The sequence below is a fragment of the Uloborus diversus genome, chromosome 2 (assembly GCF_026930045.1).
Source record: "Uloborus diversus isolate 005 chromosome 2, Udiv.v.3.1, whole genome shotgun sequence".
In the NCBI taxonomy this organism is placed as follows: Eukaryota; Metazoa; Arthropoda; class Arachnida; order Araneae; family Uloboridae; genus Uloborus; species Uloborus diversus.
The window spans coordinates 149,214,342-149,234,321 of NC_072732.1; the positions used below are offsets into that span (position 1 = coordinate 149,214,342).

The 19,980-nt window shown below is 34.5% G+C and overlaps 1 protein-coding gene across 1 annotated transcript in view; it reads right to left on the minus strand.

The window, feature by feature from the left end:
• LOC129217402 (D-amino-acid oxidase-like) overlaps nucleotides 1–19,980 on the minus strand; it is a 90,671-nt gene that overhangs the window by 46,634 nt on the left and 24,057 nt on the right. Inside the window, exons 3-7 of the mRNA XM_054851699.1 lie at nucleotides 9,315–9,426; nucleotides 7,206–7,288; nucleotides 4,873–4,938; nucleotides 2,470–2,524; nucleotides 678–779 (exon numbers count right to left, since the gene is read on the minus strand). Coding sequence (XP_054707674.1) covers nucleotides 678–779; nucleotides 2,470–2,524; nucleotides 4,873–4,938; nucleotides 7,206–7,288; nucleotides 9,315–9,426 — 418 coding nt within the window. The remainder of the gene's footprint in view (nucleotides 1–677; nucleotides 780–2,469; nucleotides 2,525–4,872; nucleotides 4,939–7,205; nucleotides 7,289–9,314; nucleotides 9,427–19,980) is intronic.

A 19,980-nucleotide genomic window follows, 5' to 3' on the forward strand; every position in this document is an offset into this window, starting at 1 on the left:
AATTTCTGTAGGAAGCTTCACAAAATGACCGCGATCCTGCTTGATGACAAACACCACGATGGTGAGGTATGAGAGACAAATGAATACCCGTGTAATGTTTTGTTTCTGTGACCCAAAGAAAAGTAGTAAGTTACAAATATAAATACAAAACGTGATGGCCATCAACAGACTCTGGGCCCAGCTAGCCTGCTCCTAGTCAGTTTATTAGTCCTCAAAGAAGATCAATGGCCCTCTTAAAGCTATCCACATCCTTGCTCGTTACCGCCTCTTCCGGTAAGCAGTTCTAATTGCCCACAACCATACTAAAGTAGTAATTTTTCCTAATTTTCAGGTTAGAGCCTGAGATTTGAATAGCTTAAAACAATGACCATTCGTCCTTCTTTCCATGCAAAACTTTAACCCATTAACATCTTTCATTTTGATCAATTTAAAACGCTGAATCATGTTCCCTCTGACTCTCCCCTGTTCTTGGCTATATATATGAAGCATTGTGCTACATATTAAGCCAGACTATACATATTAAGCCTTGTGCTACACATATTAAGCCAGGCTATACATATTAAGTTATGTGTTCATCACTATATTATCCTTATTAAAATTAACAGCGTACTTGAAAATGTTTACATTAGTAAAACCTCCAATGTTATTCCAGTAATTTTGCAATAAAATATACTTACCCTTATTACCTGCCCTCGAATAGGTACTACACTAGGATCTGGAACCAGTTTCGCAGCTCCTACTCCGGGACAATTGATAACAATGTCGAATTTGTCTGAGAGCTATGAAAAACAAAAATATTTTTTGAGGACAAGTGTGTACTATAGTTTTTATGACTGGTTTAAAATTTCAAGCTTTTATTCTTTATTTTTTTAATCTTATGAACGAGGGTCTGCCACCCCCAAATCACTGTCGCTTGCCAACCCCCTTGACCTTCCAAAAATTTCCTTCTTTGACAAATTTGTCTAACGATTCGGCAAAATTTAGAGTTCTATTCGGCAAAACTGTTATAATCCCGCGAAATTTGAAGTTCCATTCGGCAAAACTGTCATCATTTGAAGTTATTTGGAATTCTATTCGGCAAATTGAGAATTTCCACTCGCCCAAAAATTTAAGTCCGGGGCTGCTTACAATTTCCATAGAATCACATCAAGATTTGAATTAATTTCGCTGCGTCATCGGGCCATAAAATGTAGGCTTCGTTTACCACTATTGCAAAAAGAATTGCTAAGAATTGGTTTGTCAAAGATGTTTTGTATTACCGTACAACTTTTTTAAACTTCAGAAACACGATAAAACTCCAGGTACATTTTGAATATAAAATTCTGTTTTTCATTTTGTGAATTAATACAATTTTGGTTTTTCCATCTGGTTTTATTTCCAACTTGTATCCATCGAATAATGCCATCTGAAATTCCATCTGCATTTTGAAACTTTTGTGTATTGAGGGAGAGACTAGGTTGCAGTAGCGAGAACACTGGCGAGATTGGAAAAAAATAATAGAATTGATAGGTTCATTTGACAGAATATTTTAAATTTTATCAGAACCTTTAATGGTTATCGTGGCCTAATTTATTTATTTGGATGAATTTTGCGTTTTAATAGAAAAACTTTGGGAATCGCTCGGTGCCATGATTTTTGAAAATTTGCCGCCACCACGTCACCGTAATTATACCGTAAGAAATATTATGAGAGCTTCATTGCTAAAGTAAATATATTAATAATAATCATCACACATATAATAGCCAACGATCGAGTGACGCACGTGTTTCAACATTGAAACTCGCGCCATAGCAGGATAATTTGATAATATGTTTTGGAAATATTTAACACGATGAGAAAGGCTTTATTATGACAAAGCTGAACTGGATCCGTAACTTAACTGTTTTACTGGTAAGACTGTCATTTCAGGGGAATGATGAAACGAAAAAATGGTCAACAATGAACGCTACCTACTGGAGTTTAGGGTTCATCCACTGGAGTTAGGTTGAAATTTCAACTATCAAAATATCACCAAACAGGCAATAACTTCATTCGAATGTAGTAGCAATATTCCCGCGTCATACCTTGTGTGTGTGTGTGACAGGCGATTTTCTAGTAATAATAATAACAATAATAATAATGAATCTAAATTATAGTCATCGATGAACTCGGGAAAAATAGTGAGCAACAGAATTTGGTGTGAAAATAAATATGTAGTTACCATGTGGCAAAAAAAAAAGATGAAAGCTCCACTTTTTTTTTTTTTTTTTTTGACTTTCATTAAAGGTTTTATTTATAAAGATTTTCATATGAATCGGTATGACCTGCCTTGATATTTTTTTATTTTCATATTCCCACGTAAATAAGTAAACTTTCGAGCTGTTGTTAAACGACTTAAATAAATTTCAACTCTACTCTTTTTTTTTTTCTTTTTTTCATTCTTATTCATTTTAATTCAATTTAATGGGTTAAAAGCAAATTTATCTTTACCTCCTCTATACTTTTCAGTTTTCTTTTGACTATTTGACCTCCTTTGCTTTGGAGCCTGGAAATAAATTTCACCTACTATATTAAAATGCTTTGACGTAAAACAAAATGTATAGACATTTTTCAGTTATTTTGTACAAATGTTTATTCATTTACCTTAACTAAAACAAAAATTCTCTTTACACTAATTTCAGTTTTTCAACACATATGGCAAGTTTTGTATGATACTGTGTCCGAGATGGAATACTCCACAAATTTTACTTTTCGTCAGCAGTTCGTTCGGAATCGTATAAATAGCTCAGGTATGGAATGGAGCAATGGTGCCCGACCTACGGCCTGCCGGCCATATGTGGCCCGTGAAGCTTATTCATGTGGCTCGCTGTTGTGCTCAAAGTTACGAATCGAAATATATATTCTGGAACCTTCCAAAATAACATTCGATATCACGAATGATTGTAGCAAAAATTTCATGCCAATTAGTCAGAAATTGGTTTCTAAAAAACAGATAGAAACTGTGTAAAGAAAAATAAGCATGTATTAATGATAGCAACAGTTCTTGGTTTTATTTATTTTTTTTTCGTGTCTTCCCATTGCAATCTCAAAAGATTTAAATACCTTTTTAATTTTATAAGTGTTGGTAATGGCACCAGTAACAGACAAGAGTCCAGTAACAGACAGTCGTAAGTTTGGATTAAAATAATAAGAATTTTAGCCGGGTAAAACTGATGTTGCTACGACCCATGAATACGGTAAAACCATCTAGTGTTATCCTTATGAATTTTATGAGCCAGTTGGTACTTAAAAGTAAATGGTGGAAGGTTATGAACTGCCGCCACGAGGTCCGCCGGTGTTTCATGTTCATTTGAATCGAATGAGGTTTTAAACCTAAAGATAAAAACGTTTGCACATTTTGAAGCGAAATGAGGAATTATGTCCATTATTCACCCAATAAACATCCTATCTGTTACTGGGTATCGTCAGAATTGTCGGTTTCTGTTACAGGGGGTTGGACCTTTTTTTGAAATTGAGCAAATAAAAATAGAATTAACTCCGAGGATCTAGAAGCATCCAAACATTATATGAGATATAGTTGCATGAAGGAAAAATAGTTTAAAAAGTCTAAATACATTAAAAGGCTCAAAAAATTGAGTTAACCTGAGAGCGATGTCTTAAGCCATGTCTGTTACTGGTGGCGTTACCCTACTGGCCCGTGAGATTCATCTCACTGTGTGGTGCGGCCCTCGAGTAGAACTGTTCCTTATCAGAGCAAGACTTGATAAACACACACACTATGTTTGTTTAACATGGAAGTACGAAAAAATTTCGAATTTTAAATGAACCTTAAACAAGACGGAAGATTTCTGGGCAACAAATGAGCTTCCAGAGCTCAAATAAACAAACACTGAAACATTTCGTCCTTTCTTCCTGTTATGTTATTCCATTCAGTTTACATGTATTTTTCCAATTCCAATAAAAACTGGTGACAACCACGAACAGATGAAAATACATGTTTTGCGATGAGAGAAAGGTTTGTACGTCCTTTTACCTAATCGATCAACTATAACGAAATAATGAATGATTTTGAAGCATAATATTTAAACATTTTTAAGAAAAATTTTCTTTTTAATAACTTGATGTACTATTTTGCTTTTTAGGTAATCCATATTCGAAAATAAGGAATCCAGATCCTCATTATAGCATCAGTTCTCAAAGGTTTTACTTTTCTAACTCCCACAGCATTTTTTGCGAAGTTATTGCGAATTTTTTAAGCTTCAAGGATTTTTGTTTCGTCGACGGCTTAAAACAATGAAATTGGAAAAGATTCATTGTTAGATCCGGCTTGATAAATAAACTCAGTAATATAAAAAAAGATCATAGGTTTTGCAAAACCTTCATTTCAAAAATTAGAAATAAAAAAATAATTTGCTTCTGACATTTTTTTTAAGTTCTTTTTTTTTTCTTCCGGACTTCTATGTTCTATTGTTAATTATGCCGCGTTTCTTGAAAACTATAATTTCGCACAATTTTCAGTCGATATTTTCAAATATTTATTCATACAAAATATCACATGAAAAGCTCTCATAAATAACAAAATCTCAAAATTTATACTGTAATATATGGAATGATCATCAAAACATAAACTATCTATGGAGTCAGAAATAGGTTCAACTGTAATACTAAAAAGTGACTTCATTTTTAGCAGACTCATTAGGTTATTCACTCATTAGGTTGCAGAGCTTATTATCAATGCTATATTGATGACATTAATTCTTCTATTCAAAATCAACAGGATTGTGTATCTCTTTTGAATGAATAATGTTAATTAAAATACTTTTAATGCTATATTTTCCCGTTCTACAGCTCTTCGCTAAAAAAAATTGTAAAACGTACAGTTGAAATGCGTACCTTTTCATCAACATTGGAAGTAACTTACAGCATTCTGCATACAGCGTCGTGACAAAAACTCCGTACCTGCAAAAAAAATTGAAGCAATTGTTGAAGCAGTGTTTCCTACAATTTTGCAATGTCTGCCTTTGAAATCATGGATTGTATAAGATATCTCTAGTTATATAAGTTCGTCATCTTTAAGAAGAATAATCATCATAACACTACTTTACTTACTCACCGCAAAACGATGTGAGTGGGAATAATCTTATTAATCTCATTGTTTATTCGGAGCTAGAGATCACTAATATTATTTCAGTTGCTGGATTGGTGCACAGCATTCCAGATATATATATATATATATATATATATATATATATATATATATATATATATATATATATATATTTCTTTTTTTTTTTTCATAACGCTTTTTTTTTTTTTGTACCAGCAGTTGTTTGGACCGCTTTTAATGCATAAGACTTATAATAAACATTTTGTTCCAAAACGAAAGGACTGCGCTTATTTACGTATTTATTTATTTATTCAATTATGGCACAATCAAGGATAGCTTATTATTCTCTTGAATCCAAAAAAGTCGTTCTGCTGCTTTTTTTTAATTCAAAATTACGCTTTACGTAAACGCATGTATGTTAGTTGGTATGTTGTGCTTTCTCAAAAAAAGCTAGGCGTTAAGAGTCGAGTCAGATATTAAAAAATTCCTAATTTCTCCAAGGATCTAATTTAGTCCAGGGGTGGGATATGGTTAGTTTGGTTATATTTCAGTGATTATTCAAACCAAATTACTCTTCCTTTCCAGTCCAACACTCAGGGTTTCTTTTCTTTTCTTTTTTTTTTCTTTGCATCTATGGTACGACTGTTGAGTACGGAATAAAACCTAGATCACAAGCTGAAGCGTCAACTATGGAAAAATACAGTATCCCTACACAAGCTTGTGTGTTTTTTTTTTTTTTTCTTTGAGCAATCACGATTGCTTATTGTTCTCACTTGACTGTTTTGATGTCCTTTGATTTTATTTTCTCACCGCCACCCTCTGCAGCATCACCGTCGACCGGGTCCTCACGATGCTGCTCCTATAGCGAGTCCATATATGTCCAGGTTGCATCCATGTCCTACACACATGCGCATACATACACAACTACACACGCACACACACACACACACACAAACGCATACACGCACATACACCTACACACATACATCTACACACATACACCTACACACACATACACATACACACACGCATACATACAGACACCTACACATACCCACACACACAAAAAAACATACACACACATGCACACAACTATCCACACATTCATGCCTGCACACAGACACAAACGCATATGCCTATACACACATACACATACCCTTCCCCCCACGCACACATTCATACACACAACTACCCACACATTTATGCCAGCACACAGACACAAACACACATGCCTACTCACACATACACATACCCCCCCCCCCCACATACACACACATTCATACACACAGACACAAACACACACGCCTACATACACACACTCGTGATTGTGAAAAACATAATTTGAATTCAAGATGTCAAAATTCAAATTAATTTTTTATTTTTTTTTTTCCTTTTTTTTTTTTAATTAATCTGCATTTTTAACCAAAAGCTCTCATCTCTAGCGTTGAAAAAAGTGTTTTTGTAACCCTGAATCACGTTTAAACAACTTCTATTGCTATTTTGTGATTCTAAGTTACTTTTTAATTTTTATTTTCTTACATCAAATATAATAAGCTTTTCATTTCTTACTGCATACTGTATGGCATTGCGACCTCATAACGTGGTATACTAAAAAGCTCTTTGATCGTACTCGTACTCTTTGCTTATTTATTTATTTAGTTTTACTTCATTTTATTTTATTTCGTTCTATTTCATTTTATTTTCTTTTTGCTAAGAAAGTAGTTCTGATTCAGGATATAATTAAATCGTATTGAGCTTTTTTGTCCATTGATTAAGGGATTCGTTACCCAAAAAGCTATTCAATATATTTTGCAGTTTTTGCACATCACAACTTTGTTCTCCCACATTCGGTTTCCACACGAAAGTAAGCGTTTTTCATTAGCATTAAACTTAAACTAAATGCATTAATGACCCTCACACTGATATTTAAATACTCTACTAATAATTTAAATCCATCTTACTTATAATGCGTCGGAAATAGCGCGGGGGTGTGGAAAAATTTGGTTTCCGCACGAAAGTTAACGTTTTTCATTAGCATTAAATTTAAACTGAATGCACTAATATAATGCCCTCACACCAATATTTAAATGCTACTACTAATAATTTCAATACATCTTACTTATAATGTGACGGAAAGAGCGCTAACTCTTTATCATTTAAGGCTCTCCATTGAAAATAAATGTCAGAATAGGTTGGTTTCTCCTGTAAGGAAACATAAAATAAAAGCTTAAATCATCATTTTTTAAAATGACAAATTAAAGAATAAATGTTTTGTATGAAGCATTTCTCTTTTAATTAAATGCATATTCGTAATCGGACAACTTGTCCTTACAAGCAGGAGGGTAAACTTTTATTTGGATTGAAAAAATATTTTAGTTGGTTATGTTTCTCCTTTAAATAAAAGGAAAATTAATAGAGAAGTAATAATAGAAAAGTTCATTTGTTTAAAGCCTCCAACTGCAAGCTGGATTTCATACATCATCACATCACTTTTTCCGTAAAAATAATTCGTTGATCTATAATAACGCATCTTCGGTATTCTATCAGCGGAATAAGTGATTGCAATGCAGATATTCCAGCATAACGAATACTGGTATTTCGTCCTATTTTTGAATTTCGTAAAACAGTTATTTTTTTACGGTAAAATACTGGTAATTTTGGTATTTGTTGCAAATAGTAAATATGTATTCAGTTCAAGAGTTTCTAATTTAACCGATCAAATGTCTACTGTTACTTAAATACGTATTTTTTTCATCAATGAGACAAAAGAATTAAATCATTTGATACCAAAATGTGACTTCAGAAGCACAAATAAATAGATAGTTTAAAAATATATCTGGTACTTTTGTCATGCGATGATACAAATTTTCGCGTTAATTTAAAAAGCAATAAAAATTTAACAAGCAAAAAATATTAATTTTGATTATTTCTATATTTACTCTCTCACTAAAACTCTATACGTTTTATTTCTTCGTCGTTGTGTTAATATTGCAATAGTTCATTTGTACCTTTACTTTTTGTTTCTAATGCTATGAATTATTATTATCATACTACTCATATTATCAATTATTGATTAGAAAGTTTATTCCTTCATTTTATATTTGCTTATAATTAAATTGCACATATTTTTATAGCTTATGACTTTTGGTATAAATTTGAGTAAAAGGATAATGGAGCGATTATACTTTTGTTTCCTTTTTTTTTTACTTTCTAACCAGCATTGATATCTGGATCCGGGTCTCACTCAAAAAAAAAAAAAAAATACTGAATACCGAGATTATGTTTTTGATCCGGTATTGCAATCATTAAATGAAATGTGCCAGACAGAACCAGTCTAATTATTTCTCTTGGAAGAGTTTCTACGAATAATGTCGGTAATAGAAATCAGGAAAAAACATTTCTTGAATTTTCTTTTATTGTTTTATCATTCGCTAAAGTTAGCACAACTGATGACTAAAATTTTAGTTCTTTGTCCATAGTGTTTCTTTTTTGCTGTTTTAAAGCGTTTCCCAACCTACAATTTCATTCCCGGATTTTCTTTGACATTTACATGATTAATATATATACGTGTGTGTATCTTTGTTGCATACTGGCAACATAGATGACAAGTGTATGTATATTATGTATGTCGGAGGTTCAAAACTGTTTTACAACGAACAGCAAATTTTGTTGTCGAACGTTTCTAATTGGAAGCCATTAAAACTTACATAAACATTTGACACATAAAAATATACCAAGTGTTCTCTTATCTCCGTGTTTCAACTGTTGAAAAAAACAGAACATAGATTTTTTTATGTACGTAATTAAAGTACAGAAGACTTAAGCTAAAATCGAAAATATAAGGAAATGGTTATTTCCTTATATTTTCGATTTAAGATGAATTGAATTAAGATGAATGAAAATAAGATATTCACTTCAAAAGGTAAAATATATTGAAAATATGAAAATTTGCATCATTTTAAAAAAGTAAAATTTTAAAAATTAATATTGAATTAATCAAAACAAGAAAATTAACTTTTAGAGCTGATTTAGATTAGGCGATGAAATGCACTACACAAAGCACACCACAAACTACGATTTGATGTAGTAAAAATATCTACACCAAGTCTTGGTGAAAATGCTACTGTCAATGTTAAACAATATTTTTCCCACAATCAACTAATTGTTGCTTGCTCACAGCAAAAGAGAAAAAAAGCATTCAGAAGAAAACAAAATATATGTTTCATACCAGAGGCTCATCATGTAAAAAAAAAGCTGATAATAATCCAATTCCATGGTCACTTGCTTCTGATGACTTATAAATATCTTTCAGAAAGTTAAATGTGTTTTCACACCAAAACCTGAAATTGAAACCAGATTTAGTTTTCAGCATGGCTAAATAACTGCTGCAACGTATAGATTATTAAAACTTGTGAATTTATTATTAAAATTCGTTGCAAAATTCGTGAAATAATAACTATTAAAAAAGTCTTTTTACTATCCTATTCCATTCGAGAACATGAAAACGAAAGACCAACTTAGAATAAAAATGAGGAGAAATACAGCATGGCTGTCCTTTATTAAGCCAAAAATTATAGTTCTAGTGTATAGATGTCTTTTTCTTTTTTTATGCTACAACTACTGCTAACATACATTAGTAGTTCTGAGAACAGTATGCCGCACTTCGTTGTGCGTTATAGTCACCAAAATCTGAAAAATTAAATATTATCTTCAAAACTCTTCAAAGAAATGACATGGGTGGAATGACCTTCTAAAGGGTCATTCCACAGTCACGTGCGGGACAATCCGACTAGATATTTTCACCAACATTTTGCTATAGACCTTAATATTTTAGTTAAACAAGATTAAACACATTTTTCAATCTTTACATTTGATACAAATATACTCCTGTCGCAGTATTATTTTTATTAAAAAAACTTTGTCACTTAAAATTTGGTTTATTTGCGTGTGTCACGTGCTGTACCTCCTAAGTCAACCTCTTGCAGTTTGCTGTGTGCATTACTTATTATTAATGTAGCAATGACGAAACAAATTAGTATAGGTTTTGAAATCTAAGGTTCCAACGTAAAGGAAACATATTTCATTTGGTGAGAAATAATAATTTAAACCGTTGAAAACACATTATACGGCCAGTTCACTGAAAACGGTTGTTGTGGCCCGCTCGTGACGGTTCCTATAAAAAAAAGAAGTATACTTTTAAAAGGTAATGTAGAAATTTTTTGTTTAAGAAGTCACAGACACGTTTGTGATTCTTAAGCAACAAAATTTTGTTCATTACCCTTTTAAAGTATTATTTTTGATGAAATGAACGAAGCGTCACGTGCGGTACAAAATGAGCGGTTTCCGTTGAATGGCCCTAAACCGGAGCCAAATTTCTAAATGGGCAGAACAGACAGCTGACCGGGGCAGCAAATTTAACTTTAACCACGTTTCTTTTACTACTTCTTGGGGGGAACGGGGGGGGGCATATTTTTTTTCTCTGGCAACATCCTTTACTTATTAATTAAAACTGTTTACTTCCATACGTCTCATGAAAAGGAAATATTCGATTCATCGATGTAGCACCTATACTATGCTTTAAGGGGTCACACTACCTTTTGAACATTTTTTTTAATTTATGTAAATTTTGTTTTTCTTTGAAACTATAACATTCACACTCATTTCGCAATCAATAATGAATTTTTAAAATCTTAAATATTGCCCACATTTTTAAAGATACAAAAAATTTAGAAAATTCTCAATTTTTAAAAATCCCTAAGACTTTTTCTTTTTTCACTCATTTAAAAAATGTTTTTTGCTAAGCAATCACAATAATCATCTCTAAAAATCTGTTCATTCATTTGCTTATGTATGTATAAGAACATTTTCTGTAATTAATGATGTAAAAAACCGTATTTTGTTTTTGAAGGTATAACATGGTATAAACATTTGAGTAATTTATGAAATGCTTATCCAATGCACAGTTTTGTTAAATATATTGTCCTGACTGCAAAAAATATTACTTAAAATCTTTAATAGAAAAAAATCGTTAGGGATTCTAATAACATGAAAACACACACACACACACATACACAAAAAAAATGAACACCGAGAAAAAGCAGTTTAAAGCTTTTCTTTTCCATAAAAACACGTGGCAATCATGACCTAAAACTACTCACAACTTTTTAAATATTTGAACTAACGATGAAACTTTTTCCCTGTGTTTGGAATAAGTTGTAATTTTGAAATAAGCAATATATATATATATATATATATATATATATATATATATATATATATATATATATATATATATTGTAACGGATCCGGCGTGACTTTCAACTTCCTTGAAAGGACGACACAGTTCTTGATTAAAAACACAGAGAATTTATATACACTATGTACAGGAAAGATCGTCAACAACTGCTAAATTAATCATCAGAAATTAAGCAAATATCACACCACAACGTAAACTCAATGGTTACACACGTATTTACTTCCAAATACGAAAAACAACACAGCGAAATGCCTTGCAATAAACAGAGCTAATACACTCTCAGTTCGAATTCTCAATCAAAACTCACTTTTTATCACGCGGGACGCTTTTATAAACATCGAAAGAAATCTCTCAAATATTCCACAAGATTCCAAACGCTTCTCGAAAATAGTAGACCGTTATCAAATTTTATCAATGAACAAAAAGAAATACGGGGGGCGTATACTTTAGCCGAATGTATAGGGGTTGTATATTCATTACGGGAAACTATTTACAGGTTACGTTACTACAATAATTACTATTTACAGAATTCGTAACATTGCCCCCTTCCTAAGGACTGCACGTCCCGGGCAGTACAATCCCCAGAAAGGGTGCCAAACTTCTATCACAAGTTCACAAATACACACATTAAATAATAACCAATAATGCATAGGAAACACAATAATAACAAGAAATATTACTAAACATTAAAAGCAAAAAAAAATTATCTACAACTTTTATGTTATCAACCATGGTTGTTTACGTAATACTCATGAACTATGGCCATAGTATGGGGCTAACCGATCATAATGTACAACCCTAGGTTTTGCATTAGGTGATTTTTGGATCCTCACTACGACGTCATTAAGTCGGTTAAGGACTTTGTAGGGTCCATCCCAATGCGACTGCAATTTGGGTGAAAGACCTTTCCGTCGGATGGGATTCCATAACCAAACTTTGTCGCCTTCGTTGAATTCATGTCCAGTAGACCTTGTGTCGTATCGGGTCTTCATCTTCTCCGCTGCGATGTTGATTCGCTCTCATGCGAAGTTATGAACGTCTTCCAACCGAGCTTGGAGATCCTGGATGTACTCCTCAGGCGATGAAGGCGCATCCGGAGGATGACCGAAGACGAGATCACAAGGTAGCTGAAGCTCTCGTCCGAAGAGCATCTGAGATGGGGCAAATCCGGTAGTCTCGTGGACAGTAGGACTCGACCGATGCATCGGTCAGGCCGATGCATCGGCGCCGATGGTTCAACAATTTAGCCAACAGCATCGACATCGGCGGCCGATGCTAACTTGCAAGAAACATCGGCCCATCGGCCTTAAAAAACATCGAAAAGCCGATGGAATTGGCCGATGTTTTTGAAAAAAAAAAAGGACCCTTGTTGTTTTACTTTTTAATACAAAGTGACGGGAGTTATTGTTTTCATATAAAATTGTTTACTTAAATTTCAGTATAAATTTCTATTTTAGTCACCCCTGAAAGAGTTTTTTATACAGCATTCAGGTACCAAATAAGTTAATTGTTGCGTTGTTTCTTGCGGCTGGATGTACGTATCTCTCATAATTCATAACTCAAAAATGATAAACTGTAGAAGGCTAAATTTTCGCATGTGGGGTGCGCGTACGTTCCAATTGTGAACTTCACTTTTTGTTTTCGATTTGGTGTTCTAAAAAGCCTATTTACTCTTTTTTGTGGCTATTAATTACTTATTTCAATGCTAAACTAATACAGCGTCTCAGACTGACGATCATTCGGTGATATATTGCCGAATCGGAGACCATGGAAACAAATATGAGATGGCGAAACCGGTTTTGTTTCATTTTTAACCGACTTCAAAAAGGAGGCGGTTATCAGTTCATACCGTATGTATGTTTTTTTTTTTTTTTTTTTTTTTTTTTTTGTCCACGCACAGCGTCTCACCTAGTGAACCGATTTTGATGATTATTTTTTAAATGGATAGGGTATGGCTCAACTTAGGTCCCATTACTTTGTTTGACCATATTTGTCCTTTAGAAAAAAAGTTATGGGCAAAAAACAATAAATTTCATATAATTTCCCTATTAGATTAAAATATGAAATCCATTGTTATGAAAGTTTGGCGCCATACAGCAGTAACATTAATAGTAATTGTAATGATAATTTTGAATGAAGGCTTCTCTGAAGCAAGCATCAAATTTCTTCAAGGAATATTTCGATAATGGGGAATCTGGCGCTGTCGTCTCATTTTTGGCGCAAATTATTTTATTTTAGTAACCCTGCTGATTTATAGTAACCCTATGTGAAATATCAAAATCTTCCTTTCTTCAGTGCTTTTGCTCCATAGTAGGGGTAAACCTAACCTGGAAGCGAGGTGATGCAGTGATTAGGATCTGCTTAGCTTTCACAATGCTACCATTAGGTTTGCCTCAACTACTCTGTAGTATTTTTATCGTTATCATCTATGCCGATAACAGATGATCGGGGCTAAGTAAGAAAATACAGGATTGCATCATGAGCAACTTTGATGATGCTGTGAAATGTAAATTAGTTAGGAAAAACGCAATACTTAAATGGTTATAATTAAATTAACTACACATGATTTCCAGAGAGGAACAAAGATAAGTTTTTAGTGTCAATCGCTTAAAGTTTAACGCGTGTCAATAGTTTTTTTTTTTTTTTTTTTTTTTTAGTATGGAGCATTTTTAAGAAAAAAATGTGAAGTTTCGTGATGGTAACTTCTTACTATTTCTGAAATACCTACATTTACACTAAAAAGAATGAAATAAAAAAATTTTGAAAAAAAAAATAGAACCGACTTCAAAATTGCTCTAAAAAGTGAAAAATAATTTTATTCTTTAAACACCATCGATAATGCTTTTAAACTTAATTTTTAAAGTTGGCGCAAAAACGGTAGATAAAATCATTCACAGCCATAACTCAAATACAACTATAAATTTAACCAGGCCCAGTTTCTTCACTATCACATACATTATGCATTGATGACAGCATATTTGAATAACGATATAAATGTTTCGTTCGTATGCTTTTCTGAAAAAAAAAATATGAACGAAGCATGGTTACACTGGATTTTACGTTTTGTTTTTGCGCCAACTTCAAAAATTATGTTTAAAAGCATTATCGATGCGGTTTAAAGAATAAAATTATTTTTCACTTTTTAGAGCAATTTTGAAGTCGGTTCTATTTTTTTTTCAAATTTTTTTTTGTTAGATTCCAGTTGAAACGACGGTAATTTTTAATTTTTCGATACAGTCGACTCCCGCTACAACGCGATTCGACTTACGCGAAATGTCCACAACGCGAATTTTTTCATGAGTAACAAATTTTAGGGTTAACGCGAATTTTTTGTCGACAACACGAATTTTTTGGAAGGAAGTATCAGCTTTATATTAGCAACTAAATATTGATTTTGTGAATGTTATTACATTCCTTTAAGCATCACTGACAGCGAAAGTTCCCATATCAAACGAGTCTACGTGTCGCGTTAGTGTATCCAATAACCATTCAGCATCTTTCATTTATTTATTTATTTATTTTTTTCATTTTACATATTAAAGTTGATGAAATATAATGGTATCTTCATCTAAAGTTCGTGAAGATGGGAAGAAAAAGAAAGTTTCTGATAAAAAAAAAGCTAAGATTCTCGATATGCTTAAACAACTACAAAACGTCGACGGTAACGCGACAATAAGTATGAGTGAATCTTCCATACGTATACAATTAAAATTCAAAACAAAAAGATATCCGTAAAAGTTCAGAACTTAGTTTCAATATCGAAGCTTGCAGACCAGATTAGCAAAGTAAATGTTATGAAAATGGAAGCTGATCTTGTACTGTGGATTAGAGAAATGAGGAAGAGGGCCTGTGTTGCTACAAATTGAAACGTTATAAAAGAAAAGGCAAAGCAACCGTATTTAAAAATGTATTAGATCTGAACAACGATCTGATAATGAAGCATAAATCATCATTATCTTTATTTTTTAACTCATATTGTTACTGTATCTACTGTTAGAGTACTATTATAGTACAACATTTTATTATTACTAAATACTGTGCCTACTATGTTTTATTTTATGTCTTTCCCTCCCATTGATCATTCATTTTGTGCATATTACGTATTTCAAGTTGAATAACAGTTTTTTATTTTTTAAATACAATATAAGTTCAGTTCTTTACGTAAGAAACTGTACCGTACAGTTGAGGAATGCTACAAAGCAGTTTTAGGAATGTTTATAAATGTCTAAAAGAATTTGATATGCTTCTTAAAAAATTGTATACATATATTTTTTCACAACGCGAAATTTCGACTTACGCGAGGAGTCTTGGAACGCATCCCTCGCGTAAGTCGGGACTCGACTGTATTTGTAATATGAATCACAGTAATGCAGTCTTTTCATTATTGCTTCGGCGGAGCTACAAGTTTGAGGCCCGTCGAAATACATTTTGGGGCCCTATTTCTCTAGCACAAAAGTTGTAAAACATTTATCATAAGCATTTTTGTAACTCTTACGGTTCCCGTATGGTTATGGGGCCTCTCGCGCAATTGCAACATTAGCTATATTTTGAATCCGCCACTGCACGTCAAAACAAACTCGGGTGCAAGTTTTAAAAGGGTCCTGGCTCAATGTTTATGATTATTTTGAACTCTATTTTTTACGATTATTTTTTTTATTTCCGAGAACACTTGCGTGCCCCTCCTCCAAATCAAACAGTTTCTGAAATTAAACTCTACTTGTACTTCTGAAGTGTTCAAAATTAACACCATTCATAAAATTAGAGATTTTTTTTTTCAAGCTTTATCTATTGTTGTCAGAAATTGATTAAAGACGTTTTGAATGGAAACAATTCGGAAACCAAAGGGACTTTTGAATTTTTTCTTCGAAAGTGCTGAAGTGGATTCAGAAACTCTTCCGAGGCGTTGGTGGTAGCGGTTCTGTACTAAAAAAATGAGGCCGAAGTTTAAAGTTGTGAGTCACTCCAAAATCAGAGGGTGACCCCCCTAACCCACCCTCGTCGTTTCAAGCACTTCTTAAATATTTAGCGATTATTTATTTTGGTCAAGAAATATCATCTTGTGTATTTCTTATACTTGTTTCACCTATATTTCGTAATGCGCCATCTTTTTTGCATCATTAATAGCGATCGATTTTTTTTCTGTTGTGAGTAACTATATATATATATATATATATATATATATATATATATATATATATATATATATATATATATATATATATATATATATATATATATATAATAAATGAGTAAGTTATTTTCGTTTTCATCATATTTTTAATAATATTGTTACAAATCCTGTAAATAGTAATTATTGTAGTAACGTAACCTGTAAATAGTTTCCCGTAATGAATATACCACCCCTTTTCATATGGCTAAAGTATACGACCCCTATTTCCTTTTTGTTCATTGATAAAATTTGATAACGGTCTACTGCTTTACAGAAGCGTGTGGAACATTTGAGAAATTTCTTTTCGGTGTCTATATAAGCCGTTAGCGATGGATAAACAGGAGTTTCGATTGATATTTTGAACTGGAGAGCATTTTGCTCTGTTTATTGCGAGGCATTTCGCTGTGTTGTTTTCGTATTTGGAAGTAAATACGTGTGTAAACGTTGAGTTTACGGTGTTGTGTGATAATTGCTTAATTGCTGATGAATAATTTAGCAGTTGTTGAAGATCTTTCCTGTACATAGTGTAAATAAATTTCCTGCGTTTTTATCAAGAACTGTGTCTTCATTTCAAGAAAGTGGAAGTCGCACCGAATCCGTTACAATTTGGCGCCCAACGTGGGGCGACTTTAGGACTTTCTTGGAGTAAGTGTGACTTTGGACATTTTTTCATAAAAACTTTTTGAATTTGGACTTCAATTTTATGGTGATTACTCGCGCAATGGATGAACAATTAAAACAACTTCTTGATGCAATCAACTCTGTTAAAAATGAATTGGCGGCTAATCAAGACCAATTAAAAAGTGATTTGACTGCAAGTTTTACTGCAAATCAAGAACAATTAAAAAATGATATGGCGGCTAATCAAGAACAATTAAAAAATGATATGGCAGCTAATCAAGAACAATTAAAAAATGATATGGCAGCTAATCAGGAACAATTAAGAAATGATATGGCGGCTAATCAAAACCAATTGAAAAGTGATTTAACGGTGCTGAAAAATGACCTAGTTTCTAACCAAGAGGAAATTAAAAACGATCTTACTTCGGTAAAGACTGTGATGGAAAATAAATGTAATGAGATAGAGCATCGAGTTGATGCTATTGAAGGAAAGTTTGAGGCAGTTGAAGGGCGATTCATCGCAGTGGAAAATAAAATCGAAGAGAAATTTGAAGAAAAATTAAGTTACGTTGAAGGCCGATGCAATGCTGTAGAAAATAAACTGGAAGAAGAAGATAGAAAATTTCATCAACTTAAAGAAGACATCTTTAAAGACCTGGAAAGGAGATTGGCGACCGCGGAAAGCAGCTCTGTACAGTTTGGCGCTCCCACATCGGTTGCTCGACCGTCGATTAAACTTTCCACATTTGATGGGAAAACTTCGTGGCAGGTTTACAAAACTCAGTTCATGATAGTGGCGGAAGCGAACGGATGGGACTCTGCTACCAAGGCCTGCCATCTTGCAGCATCCCTGAGAGGTGACGCAGCGGACATTCTTCAGACACTTCCGGACAGCCAGCGCCTGGATTTCGCCGCCCTCACATCTGCGTTGGAGCTTCGCTTCGGTGAGAAATGCCAGAAAGATTTCAGCCGACTCCAGTTGAAGTCCCGTTTCCAGAAAACCGGGGAAACCCTGCAAGAGCTAGCGGCGGACATCGAGAGACTGTCTCATCTTGCTTTTTGCGACTGCCCTGCGGATGTTCGAGACAACCTGGCACTCAATTACTTCATCGACGGGGTTCGAGATCCGGAAATTCAGAAAGCTCTACGGATGAAGGATGTCAAAGACCTGAATTCTGCTGTTGTGTATGCGATGAGATACGAGGCCGCCCAAGAAGCAACCCGTGTGGATCGCCATCTAATCCGGACTCAGGAAGCTGATGAGTCTGATTCCAGGTCGTCCCACCTCGCTGAGCTCGAGAGACAACTCGGTGACTTGGCAAGACATCTGAGCAGCATAACAGCCCAAAAGAAACAAGAGCAGAAGTGCTGGAAATGCGGTAGTGAAGGACACCTGCGAAGGAGTTGTCCGGCTCGTCAAGCTACGCGAGGGAAGGAAATCTCCACCACCAGAGCTCTGCAGATTTCCTCTTCTAGTAGTGGCAGTGATGGACTTTTCATTTACGCACATGTAAATGGGAACCCCTGCAGACTGATTGTCGACACTGGAGCCAATGTGACAATCATTAGGACAGATGTGGTTCGTGAATTCGGATTGAGACTGCTGTGGACATCGCCACGCGTAAGTCTCCAGACTGTGACAGGTGACAAGATCGAGATTGACGGTAAAGTGGACTTGGAAATAGTGTTTGGGAATGCCACCTACCATCATACGGCATTCGTCGCTAATATCACGGACCCCTTCATTCTCGGATTGGACTTTTTGAAGAAATATGACTTCACTCTCGACTTCAAGACTAATGAGCTGCACTCGATGAGAGAAGACACAGCCGTTTTCCCTGCAGAAAGTGATGTAAAATCCGCTCATCAAATAATAGCCCAAACAGATATATCGATTCCCTCAAGGTCAGAATCATTAATACCTGGCTCCCTTGAAGAAAGCAATAGTTTTCGATTTGGAATCATTGAATACCCTAACCTAAGCAATAGCCTAAAAGGACTGCTGGTAGCATCTACGCTTGTGGACCTTTCTAAGGATGTAATTCCTGTGAGAGTCGCCAACGTGAGTGAAAGGCCAAGGAATATTCGGAAAGGTGAAGTGTAGCAACTTGTACTCCAGTAAACTGCATCATTAGAAGAATCAATTCCCCCGAAACTGTGTCTTCTGAGTCCTTGACATCGAAGTTAATTGGGAGTGCGCCATTATCGAAAGATCAAAGAACTGCTGCGGAACAATTGGTGGACGACTTCAAGCATCTGTTTTCATCTACATCGGAGGATGTGGGCCGGACGAATTTAACGCAGCATAGGATCTACACTGGAGAACACCCCCCTATTAAACAGCATCCAAGACGACTACCGTTCGCCAAGAAGGAAGAGGTTGAGACCCTCCTGAAGGAGAATGAAGGAGAATGATGTAATCGAACCTTCATCCAGTCCTTGGGCCTCTCCCATCGTCTTGGTCCGAAAGAAAGATGGCTCCACCAGATTTTGTGTCGATTACCGGCGGCTGAATGAAATCACCAAGAAAGACAGTTACCCTCTTCCACGGATAGACGACACCTTGGACACTCTTTCCGGAAACAAGTGGTTTTCGACCCTGGACTTGAAGAGCGGCTACTGGCAGGTTGAGATACACCCTGATGACCGAGAGAAGACAGCGTTTACAACTGGACAAGGCTTATGGCAGTTTAAAGTGATGCCCTTCGGCCTCTGCAATGCACCAGCTACGTTCGAGCGTCTTATGGAGACAGTGTTAAGAGGACTTTCCTACGAATCCTGTCTGGTCTACTTACACGATATCATCATCGTGGGACGCAGTTTCCAAGAACATCTGGCAAATCTTAG